This window comes from Peromyscus californicus, unplaced genomic scaffold (assembly GCF_007827085.1).
Source record: "Peromyscus californicus insignis strain IS unplaced genomic scaffold, ASM782708v3 Scaffold_3__1_contigs__length_106647218, whole genome shotgun sequence".
Lineage (NCBI taxonomy): Eukaryota > Metazoa > Chordata > Mammalia > Rodentia > Cricetidae > Peromyscus > Peromyscus californicus.
Genome location: NW_026294551.1, coordinates 93,501,110 through 93,513,454, shown reverse-complemented (window position 1 = coordinate 93,513,454; position 12,345 = coordinate 93,501,110). Strand labels below are relative to the sequence as shown.

The 12,345-nt window shown below is 43.7% G+C and overlaps 1 protein-coding gene across 1 annotated transcript in view; it reads left to right on the top strand.

Annotated features, from left to right (window-relative positions):
• The window catches only part of Dock2 (dedicator of cytokinesis 2), a 419,530-nt gene that overhangs the window by 125,150 nt on the left and 282,035 nt on the right, over positions 1 to 12,345 (top strand). The window contains exons 24-25 of the mRNA XM_052759023.1: positions 8,245 to 8,315; positions 10,211 to 10,317. Of these exons, the coding sequence (XP_052614983.1) occupies positions 8,245 to 8,315; positions 10,211 to 10,317 (178 nt within the window). The remainder of the gene's footprint in view (positions 1 to 8,244; positions 8,316 to 10,210; positions 10,318 to 12,345) is intronic.

Below are 12,345 nucleotides of genomic sequence, written 5' to 3'. Positions count from 1 at the left end.
CCTTCCCTTTGCCAGTTTTTAAAAATGCCTTTCGAATATTCCCTTTGTTGCTTAAAAACGTAGTTTCTATATTCCTAAAACTTTACTATAACAAAATGGATAACTGGAGCAGAAGTAGCTTGAAATGTGACTGGGGTAGAACCTGTCTCCCACCCTGGCCTGTATCATGCAGAGGCTGCACAGTGGTAGGAACAGCAGGAGGGTTAGGATAACCAGTGAGGGCCAAGGGTGACCAGTTACCATGAGAGAATCTCCAGAGAAGCCAAGAGAGAAAGCTCTTTGGAGGAAAGTAGAATGGAGCAGAGGCCCAAAGAGCTAGATGCGCCATGGAGAGAGAGAAAGAGGCCATCCTAGAGCCATTTTGTCCCGTTTCTACACCTGATTCCCTGGGATGAATTGCAGGTACCTTGTGGGGGGAGACAAGGAAAGAGGGAGTAGGAAGGTAGGGAAAGAAGGAAAAAGAAATGATGCAGTCAGGAAGCAGCTAGGGGGAGTGGGCACTTGCCTATCAGGAGCCTGGGAATCTTTTAAGGGAATGTTCTTCATGGACTGTGTGGACTAATTATGCGGATCAGGCAACTTTTCAGCCTCTGTTTCTTCATACATAAAACTGCACTCTTTGAGGAAGATGCAAGAAACAATCTCTGCAAAAGAGCCGATTACAAAATGCTGTACAACTGTGTAAAACTAATGCGATTGCTACGGTTTGTGCATAAGTCATTTTAGTCTGCTTCTTATTGTCTGGGTAAACTGTTAGAAAAGCCTCGCTTTCTCTGATCACGCTACTTTCTTCTCAAGGCTTCCCCCCCTGAGCCATGCAAAGGGGCTTTATCTCATTTTAAAATTTGCTCCAATGGCCAAATTTAGCTTTGGGGATTTGCATAAAGTCAAAGGTACTTTGTACCTATTTATATGGCTCCTGAAAAGTTATCAGAAGGGATTTAGAGTCATCTCAGATATTAAGAGCAGTACCATTGGAAGACAATGTAAGCCTGTTTTATGGTGTGAGGAATGGGCTAAACACAGGAGGGAGGTCAAGTTCATGCTAGCAAACCCGACACAAGGAATATTCTACAGTCTATGACCTTCACAGTAGGAGAGAGAGGCTGTGACTTTGCCCCTGAGAAGCTTGAGTGGGAAGTCAGTCTTCTACCCATGGGCATGCTATTCTCAGTGTTAAGCATATCACTTCATTTTTTAGGCTGGGATAGTTTGTAGGATTAAAGGAAGTAACCTGTGGAAAACATGAAACACAGGTCTGTTACATCATCTAGCAGTGATTAAATTAATTTAACAAATAATTGTTAGTCATTGTGCTGACTAGTTTTGGTCAACTTGACATATCCTGGAGTTATCTAGGAATAGGGAATCTCAATTGAGGAATTGCTTCAATCCTATTGACCCATGGGCAAGTCTGCGTGATAGTGTGAGAATGCTCATCGTTGACATTCTTGGTTCAGACTGAACACTTACAGCTGGATAGACACTTATGGCAGAAACCCTTGTTCATGATTGCTTTAGTTACAAGTGAAGTGGGTCTGGTTCAAATCTTGGCTTTGTCCATCATGAGTTCTGGGGCCTAAGCAAGTTATTTCCTGTTCCTAAGGCTCATCTGGCTTTGTGAGGTATTTTCTGTGGTTTTCTTTATTCTTTGTTGGCATGGCAACAACTCACTCAAAACCATGACATTAAAGCCAGTTGTTCAGAGTAGAAAAAAAACAATGCAAATGCCTTCCGGGGCTTGAGTACCTAGCATATGCCTGGTGTAGAGCGGGGCCCTTCACATACAGCGTTATTAATCTAATCAGAAATCTGCAGGGAACCATGGTCCTCAGTGTTCACAGAGGCTTATAAATTAATAAGTTCGCTCCAAATTAGACCTGCCCAAAGTGGTGGAGCTAGAATTTAATGCCATCAAGGCCTCCTGACTCCAAAGTCAACGTTCTTCTCCATACCTCAGGAATGATTTGGGCCAAAGGCTTCTAAGTATTTTCAATAATGTTCAGAAGTCCCTGTGTGCACAAGCTGTGTCTTAAGGGTTGATAAAGCTGAGGGCAGATTGACAGGCTCAGCAGTAGACACTCCTGATCTACGTGGAGCTGCACTGTGTGTGAAGGGAATATGGTGATAATTGAACAGACAATTTGTCACCTTCTTCTCTAAATTCATGATCCTGCATAATGCCCATTTTGATGGTACCAGCAGAATTCAGTGAATAGATGGATTGCAATGCCATGCTCTCTTGCATTCTTCTCTGACACTCATGCTGACAGCAGTTGGACTGTCCAGAGGGCCAGGGGAATTCACCAGCAGCTGGCAACAGTAAATGCTCAAACACCTATCGGTGAGATGAACGAAAGGGTGAAAACTACTTCTGTCTTCCTGCTGTGTTCGGTCTGCTTCTTTTGTGTTTTATCGTTTAGTGAATGCCATGTTATGGAGTAAAATCTTTACAGATACTGTTAGTGCCTTTGATCTTTGCAACAACACCTTGTAATGTAAATATTCTATCTCTGCTTTTAACATGAGGAAAGGGAGACTCGGAGAGGTTGAGAAACTTAATCACAACCATGAAAAATTTGTTCTTGGATTTGGACAAAAGCTGTGGAAGAGTTGAGTTAGATTTCTTAGTCACTATCAATAGTAGTGTGAAATGGTTCCACCAAAGATCAGAATCTTTTGGCAAAAGGCAGATGAAAGCTACATAAGAGAAAGATGGGCAGATGTCCAGTCATGAAGGCGAACTGATTTAGAACAGCTCTACTTTCCTTTTTAATAGGTGTAAAATGTCCAAACATCCAAACTAACAGGAAAAAAAAATAGCCCATTCCTGAGATGTGGCTCATAGATTACATCCTGAATTCCCAGAGCAAGGGAGATGAAATTCTGTTTGAACAGCAAAAACCAGGAATTTTCCTTCAGATCTTCAAGTGATTCATGGTTATTTAATCTTGTGCTGTTTCTCTACCACATATTCCATACTTGGGGTAATGTTTGGGAATGACAGATGCTGGTTAGGTAACAGGAGCACAGAATAAAGCTGCAGACTCCTGTGGAACTTGAGCACAGACAGCCGGCCCTTTCATGCTGCTGCTGTGGCTTGGTTGCTTCTGCTACTCCTCCACCCTCCCACCATGCTAAGGATCAAATCCTTGGTCTTGCCCATAGTCAGTAAGGAATCTATCTCTGAGCTACATCATTAGCCTAGACCCTGCTACTTTAAGCACTGAGTCCTTCTGCTTCCTGCCAACCTTGAGGGCCAACATGATATTGAGTTGCAGGAAAAAATGGAAAAACTCATGTTCAAGAGTTCTCTGGTCCTCTTCTCAGTACCTGAGCCAGGAAGTGTATACTCTTGAATTAATGAAAAGGCAGTGCTGTTTGGCGGTTATTTGGTGGGGTGACCAGGAACCTGAGCTCTAATTGTCTACAGCCTGGATTCACACCCAGGGACTGCAGCAATGAGCAGGCCCTGAGACAGCAGTCTATTTCCTCCAAGACGGTTCAGTGTCTCCAAGGAAGCTGCCTTCATGTGGCCATGCTGTGGTGGATTCCTGTGACACCGTGTCTCCTATTTCCACGGACCTTGACTACCTGTCTTCTGGCTACACTAAAATGATTAAAACTTGCCAGGGAGAGACTAGTGTTTGTTTGAAACACCTGTGGCAATGGCATGAGAAAGATGCCAAGCTTTGTTTTGTAATTGTGTATTCCTCATACACATGTCCTGTTTGGAAATAAAGCTGCATCTGTTGGTGGCAATGACGGCCACTTGGGTTGGTGGGTAGAATTAATGTATACCTGGAAACACTCAGCATACAAGCCCCTCAGAGTTTTTGGAGCTCAGTTGTTTGGTATTGTTTTTGCTGTTTCCTCCCAGGCCAAGGTGGTCAGATCTAGGTCATGTCTATCTAGGCCAGTGGTTCTCAACCTGTGGTTCTTGACTCCTTTGGAGCTCACATATCAGATATCCTGCATATCAGATATTTACATTACAGTTCATAAAGTAGCAAAGTTACAGTAATGAAGTAGCAATGAAAATAATTTTGTGGTTGGGGTCATCACAACATGAGGAACTGTATGGTTGGGGGTCACAGCATTAGTAGGGTTGAGAACCACTGATCTACACAGTGCTGATTTCTAGCATCCTCCTATGCCTTGTGTCTGAGACAGACGGACAATGAGTTGGGGCTGGGTCCAGGTCTCTTCTCCATCATAGTACCTGTCCTTTGACAGAGGAAGGAGGGAAATTCCATTGTTGCCATGAGACTTCTTACTGATATGGCTAAAGTTTTCCTGATGGCCAATTTTTTGACTATATATACAGGTGCTGAGGAGGGTCCTTGACTTAAAGAATACCAGTAAAACTGTACTTCTGTTCAAAAAAATAAAAAGGACAAAATAGAGATGGTTTTTAATCCATTTCTTTCCCAAATCAGCCTTCTGTACCCTACAGAAGTGGCCTAGTTTGCCAAGACAGAATGCCTTTCATTCAGCATGAAGGACAGTAGGAGAGCATGCTGGTTAAGAGTCAGCTGGGCCATCTGGGACACATCCTGGCTTGTTACTATATGGCTTCTGTCAAATTTTTAAATATCTATGTACCACAATTTCCTCACTGGTAAATTGGGATGACAGTATTCTTCTGCTCAGAGTAGTTGTAAAAATTAAACAAGATATTACATGTAAGGTACACAGGAACTTTCCATTAGTGGTTCCTACTTGAAAACTCTATGAATAATAATCCTATTACATAAGTATGTAGGTACCATATATTTAAAATAATGCAACAATATAGGAACATATACTATGGAATAAAAAGTAAAAACAGTAGATATGACGGCAGCAGCAGTAGGAATTATAGTTAAGTTGTACCATTCCTGGGTGGCTAGCAGATCTACAAAGCCAGTCTGTTTCCAGTTTTCAAGCTTCAGACATGCAACAGGCAGAGGGCTCCAATAAGTTATGTGACTGACTTGTTCCTTCCTAGGAGTTGGTGGTGGTGATACCTGCTGTAGGCAGCTCAGGCATTTCAAGGAAAGATCATAAACAAGGGGTCTTGTGCTTAGTGCTAGGTTGGACAGTAGCTGTCTTAGTTAGGGTTTCTATTGCTGTGAAGAGACACCATGACCACAGCAACTCTTATAAAGGAAAACATTTAATTGAGGTCATGTTATCCTTAAATCCAAACTTTCCATTTTGATATTAATAATGCTCAAGTTTTCCACAGTAAAAAAATCAGTCTTCTCCAATAGCAATTTCTGAAGTCTCCACGAGCAGGGTAAGGAACCGTGGTATACCCATTGGGCGTTGCTGAATGGGGGTTGGAAATTAAGAGAATGTGCTCCAGGAGACAGCATGCTAAGGATCTAGTGGAAAATAGCCACAAAACCAAGTTGAATTCAATATATACACACATGTGTGTACAAACACACACATGTCCATGTCCATGCATGTTCAAGCAATGCAGAAGAAAACTCACTGTGATGTCAACTGTGTTTCCATCTGGGGCATAAAGACTGAAGCTCAGATGAAGAGAGGAGATTTGAGGGGTAGTTTTCCTCCTTATTTTGTGTGATTTTCTTTTACAACAAAAATGTAGTACCAATTTTTAGAAACCGTAATCAGGGAGAAAAGGCTGACGTGCTGGAGAAGGGCATTGTGTGAGTAAGGTGGCCGTGCCATTCAGAGGTCACAGGAGTGGTTTCTCAGAGCAGCTGCCCAAATCTAAACCCTGACTCCAAAGTAACCTGAAGCAAGTTGCTGAATCCTGATGCGACCAGGCTTCCTTGTCTTTGAAAATCCCATAACCCCTGTAGGGCTGTGGTTGAAAAGATAATGTATTTCCAGAGTTTGGCACAGTATTTGCTCCATTATAAATCCTCCGAGAAAAGTCAGTCAGTCATTTAAGAAGCTCATTGGTGTATATCTAGGGGCAAGATATTTTTTAGTCATATTTTTTATTTGTGTGTGTCTGTGTGCATGAGTGGACACTTCACTCAGAGGACAACTTGTGGGAGTCAGTTCTCGCCTTCCGCTATGTAGATCCAGGAAATGAAACTCAGGCATGGTGGTGTTCCTACTCAACCACTTTTTCCATCCCAAGGTATTCTTGAAGAAAATAATCTTCACTCTGTTTATTCTAGACTGATTGCATAAGGATGATACATATTGGTGTCATGGAGAGCACAGAGAACATAAGATAAAAACACACACTTCTATTAGACTAGTAGTCATTATGCTCCCTCCATGTGACTTATGGCTCCTGCTGAAATTGTAGGCTGCCCATGGCTAAGCAAACTATATTCCTTCCAGGGGTTGGAGAGTGGTTTGTACCTCTGGATAAAGAGAGGAAAAGAAAATTCATCTTGCTGTTCAGTTTTCTTAGCCCAGCCATTGGGGCAAAACATACTATTGTAGACATGTGTACTGTTTTCTGTCCACTATAGTGACCATAGAGAGAAAATATAAATAACTCAGGTCACATCCCTAGCCACCAGCAGAGCAATTCCAGCACAGCACCTTGCAAGAGAGGTGTTCATTAATAAGCACCCCAAACATGCTTTGTGCCCAGCTTTGATGCCTCACATATGTACAGAAATTGAGATAGTAAAGATGTTTTTGTCCAGAGCCACGTGGCTAAGAAGGGGGAATCAGAATCCAGCCACAGAGCCAAGGTGCTTCCAACATTTTACTCACATGTTACTACCTTTTTGAAGGTAGGAGTTGTGATTTCCGTATGCACGTGCATGTGTGTTCATGTGTGTGTGCATGTGCAAGAGCACTTGTGGAGGTCAGGTGTTGACATCAATGGCTTCTTCTTTTGCTCGTCACCTTATTTTTGTGACAGGGTTCATTCTAGTTAGCTGTAACTGTGGACTTGACACACTGAGAGTCAGCTGAGAAGGAGTCATAATTGAGGAATTGTCCAGTCAGATTGGTCTGTGGGTGGTCTTGACTGTTAACTGATATAGGAGGGCCCAGCCCACTGTAGGTGGTACCATTCCCTGGGCAGGTGGTCCTGGACCATGTAAGGATAAGTTAGCTAACAGGGAGTCTGTGAGTGAGCCAACAAGTATCATTTTGCCATGGCTTCTGCTTCAAGTTCCTGCCTTGACCTTCAATGACACACTGCAACTACTAAGGTGATAAAAATCCTTTAAGTCCTTTTTTTGTCAGTGTTTTATCACCAGAATAGAGTGTCTCAATGAAAGTAAGAGCTCTTATATGCAGAGGGTCTAGTCCAGTCCCATGCAGGTTCCACAGCTGTCAGTCTAAAGTTCGTGAGTTCCTTTGAGCTTGGTCCAGTTGTCTCTGTAGATTTCCCCATCATGATCTTGACTCTCCTTGCTCATATAATCCCTCTTCCCTCTCTTTGACTGGGCTCCTGGAGCTCAGTCTGGTGCATGGTTGTGGATCTCTGCATCTGCTTCCATCAGTTACTGGATGAAGACTCTATGATGACAGTTAGGGTATTCCAATCTGATTACTAGGGTAGGTCAGTTCAGGCACCCTCACTACTGTTGCTAGTAGTCTAATCTGGGGTCATCCTTGTGGCTTCCTGGACCTTCTGCTTATGGGATACAGTTGTGTAGCTGGGTCTGATTGAGAGGTCCCTGGCAGTGTGAGCAAGATCTATCCCTGGTGCATGAGCTGGCTTTCTGGATCTCATTACCTGTGGTCGGACACCTTGCTCACCCTTGATACAGCTGAAAGGGGTTTGGTCCTGCCTCAAGTGAATGTACCAGGCTTAGCTATCCCCCCATGGGAGAGCTTACCCTGTTGGAGGAGTGGGGGCAAAGGTGGAGGAGGAGAGGGAGGAGGGATGAGAGGGGAGTCTGTGGCTGGTATGCAAAATTAATAATAATAATAATAATAATAATAATAATAATAATACTCACTGGTTGGCTAGACAGTGAGATTCTGGAATCTCCTTGTGTCCAGGTTCTCAAAGCTAGGACAGATGTATGCCTGCTTGCCTGCCTTTCACATAGGGGTTGGGGACCTGAACTCCACTCCTTGTATTTGTGTAGCAGCTTGTTTACTGGATAGGCCGTCCTCCCCACCTGTGATTTCTCTTGTGAACACAAAGAAGCTCACATTCCCTGGAGCCTTGAGTGACTATGGAAGTGTCTGGGATGCAGGGTCATTCTCTGATCTGCGTTATGTCACAAAGTGTCTGCCTCAACAGCACTGCGGTGTTGGATGTGGGCATCATTCATGTTTATTTCATGTTCCACCCAGGTGGCAGCTTTGAAATACATCCCGTCCGTCCTTCATGATGTGGAAACGGTCTTTGATGCAAAGTTGCTCAGGTGAGGCCTTGTGATGATCTCTCCCCAGCTCTGTGGTCTCACCAGGGATTGAAAGAAAAGAGGGCCCTCCTGGGGGGTTCCATACACACTCTCAGCTTCAGGTCCCGGAGGGAAACAGTGGGAGCCTTGCTGGGGGGTGGGGGTGGGGTTTAGGGGGAGAGTTTTTAGTTTCATTATGCCATTTTTGGTGATAACCAGTGCGTAATGAAAACATCATCCTTCTCTGAAGATATAGAATGTGACTTGAACGTGCAGCTTTGTTTGACGCAGAACACTCCACGGCACCCGGGCCTGTGGGTTGTTTGTTTTAGGTCCCAGCATCTGCCTGGTAAATCCCGTAGCTGCCAGTGGGAAAGAGATCATGGAGACTGCTCTCCCTTTTTAGCTCCGTTCATACCACAGATGAACAAATGATTCTAATGAGGTTACATTGTGGGAATGGGGCATCTGGGTCTGACCCGTACCTGTTAATTTTTCTTAAATCCACTGAAATTACCAGATGCATAACAGATGATACAAAACAAAACAGAACACTTTTTACATGGAAACAGGTTCAGACTTAGAAGCATTCCTATATGCCCTTCCCGCAGGCTACTCCCATTACTGTAACAAACGATTGAGACTGAGACATTACCGTGGGTGCTGTTCTTTGAGCTGAATTCGGGCCCTGGCTGGGACAGCACCAGTAGTTTGTTGTTGTTGTTTGTTTGTTTTTAATCACCTTTTCCTTCCCCCTTTCCATGCAGTGCAGGGCCTCCTCAGTCTTTAGGCTTCAAGCATTAATATCGCCAGGAAAACTACCTCCGCCTATTAGAAATAAATTCAGTTCCTCCCACTCCCTACATTCTCCTTACACTCCTTGCCATTATCGTCTGAAACTCTCTGCACACATTGCATCTATTGCATTTGTATTGGTTTATTTGTTTTGTGTTACATACAGGCCTTCATTAGAATCTGTCATGCCAACACTCACTAGTCTGGCTCGTTATAGCCCCACCTCTCTGCATATTGCCCATTGCACACTAAGTAAATGTTTACTTAGTAGGGGTGGATGACTACAGTGAGCTGATAGGAGCTGTAATTGAGGGGAGGGGATGTTAATTAACCTTTAGGGAGAGCCACCTCCTTTCCGATGTCCTGTGCTGGTTCTAACCCCACAACTTTTTTATAGCCCTCTGAAAAATACTAGGACTCCCTTTAGATCTTGAGATGAATTATAAAGGATTACCAGATATAAGACGCTTTTAAATGAAATGATTTAGTAAATGTAGCTTAGAAGCTAGTTGGCTAAAGTGCCTCTCGTAAAAATGATACGGTAAAAAAAAAAAAATCAGAATCTGGTTTTCAGTGCTTGTTTCTTTGCTGCCTTACCTGCACGACCTTTGGAAAGTTAGCTGGCCTTTCTAACCTTAGTTCTCCACACTTGTCAGCCTGATGTAGTGTTCTCACAGTAACCTCAGCACTCAGGCCAAAATAGAAGGGTCATGGCTTCAAAGTCAGCCTTCACTGCATGAAGAGAACCTGCCTCAACCTCCCCCCACCAAGTAATAAACAGGTAACATAAAAACATTGGGATACCTTTCCCTAGCATCATAGTGTTAGAATGTTTATGACACAGAGTGAACATATGTATAAAGCACTCTTCTGCTGCATAGTACATGCTCAGGGTTATTGGGATTATTTTCAGATTTTCACATCTGTTTGGATGCTATTACTATTCAATGCTAACATCAGCATGTTCACTGAAGGTTCACTGTGCACCTGGTGCTCTGCAGGACTTGGGAGTGATGCCAATTCTGGCTCTAAAGCACTAACTGCCCAAGATGGAGCCTCAGTGCCATGAGGTGGATGGCTTGGGTCTAACCTCTGCCAACTCCTACTTTTCTTGTCTTCAGCCAGCTCCTGTATGAGTTCTACACTTGTATCCCTCCCGTGAAGCTGCAGAAGCAGAAGGTTCAGTCAATGAATGAGATTGTGCAGAGCAACCTCTTCAAAAAGCAAGGTGAGTGTGGGGCCTCCTGCTGGGTGGGTCCTCTCTGGGAAGCTGGGGCTAGAGAGCAAATCTGCCAGGCATTACAGCGCCTCTTTGCTATCAGTGTTCTTCCTCCATAGGTGTAAAAAGCGGTGAACAGTTCGGATATTAGAATCTGCACTGATTTTAAGAAAGCTTAAGCTGCATTGCTCCTTTTTCTTGAGACAGTTTAATGAGTTGAGAAGTTTGGCATTATCCGCCAAGTGCCAGTTTTTCCTGTATCATCTGTTACTGCTGTCTTTTACTTGGAGGGAGGTGGGCAACGTTTCCTTAAATAGAAAGAACCTTTAGCTGAGCAGTTCTCCAGATCTTGAATGTGTCAGAATAAACTGGAGAGCTTGTTGAAATGCAAATTTCGGGCCCGTCTCAGTGAGTCTGATTAAGTAGGAATTAGCAGCATTTTTGAGCTTTTAGAAGAAGTGCAAATTATTCTTGAATAGGTGATGCATCTACACGATCAAATGTGAAGCATGAAGGGTGCCACATGAAAAGGGTCCTTCAGACCCTGGACAGTCCCTTCTTGGAGAAGGTACCATAGCTTCTTATGTTTGCTCCTTGGAGGTAGAATGGAATCCATCTGCGCATACATTCTCTCTCTCCCTTTTACTATATCCCTTAAATGACTGTGTCTCATGTGACCATTCTTTGTCTCTTTTTGTTTAATGATAATTTGGGGAGTTAAGGAATGAGAGAAGATTTGGGCAAAGTTGTGGTCAGTGATTCTGTTCCACCATGTTATCTAATAGTCATTGTGAAGGACCAGCGGCTTCCTTGTTTTGTAACCAGTGACTCAGGCGGTCCAAAGCTCCTTCCAGAGATGGCAGTGTGAGGGTTAGATGTTCACATTCACCCGCCACATCTTTTCCAGCAACTTTGCATTTCTGCATCAAACTAGACCAATCATGCCGTTTGCTTCACATAAATGCTTCGTCTATCCAGAAACCTGACATTTCTTCCCTTTTTCTTCCATGAAGAAAAAACAAACAAACAAACAAACAAACAAACAAACAAACAAACCTTGGTGGTCAGCATTGTTTTCTATGCCCTAAGACCAGCCCTTTCTGGTTTTAAATTCTTTTGTCCACACTGATGTCAGTTCTAAAACCAGAAGCAAACTGTGAAAGAGACAAGAGGCCTTAGAATATGGAGGATCAGCTGTTACCCAACTGGAATTTATTCAGGGAGTAAAGCTTGAATAGTTACGCAAATTAGCTCATAATCACAGAAATATTCAGGAACCACTTCACTGTAAAGATGATTTCCTCCCCAGGGTCTGGTTAACATGGTGCACGCACAATCACTATCCAAATCACCTGCCTAGAGTTAAGGAAAGATTAGAAGACAACATGGTCATGGGTGCCGCTTCCTGACATTTAGAGAGATGTGTGGCCACAGAGTAAACCAAGACATATACAGCTTATACAGTGAAGGGAGATGAATTCTCATAGTTGTGTTTCATATATCACTGGCTTTTCAAAGGGGGATGTTTGTCTGTCTGTCTGTCTGTCTCTCTCTCTCTCTTGGTTTTAGCGAGACAGGGTTTTGGAGCCTGTCCTGGATCTTGCTCTGTAGACCAGGCTAGCCTCGAACTCACAGAGATCCACCTGGTTTTGCCTTCCGAGTTCTGGGATTGAAGGCTTGCACTACCACTGCCTGGAGAGATTTCTATGTTTTTAAAAACTCCAACTCCATATCCAAATGAGTTGGTTGTCCTTACTCTGAAGGTTTTGAGCTATGTCTAGCCCTTCATGGCCTGGCACACCCTAGCAGGACTTTGGAGTGTGTCATTGTGGAGAGAACTTGAATCCAGGCTGAGAGACATGGTGAGGACGGCATTCACTGCACATAGACGACTCTGCACAGGCAGTGGAAAGTGGGCTGCTTGGCTTTGCCGCCCTGCTCAGAGCTTCCGTCATGGTCTGGGGCCTAGCTCTGCACAGAGGACAGACAGAGTGCTGGCAAGGGCCCAAGCTTGGCATGTGGTATCAGTTGCAGCAG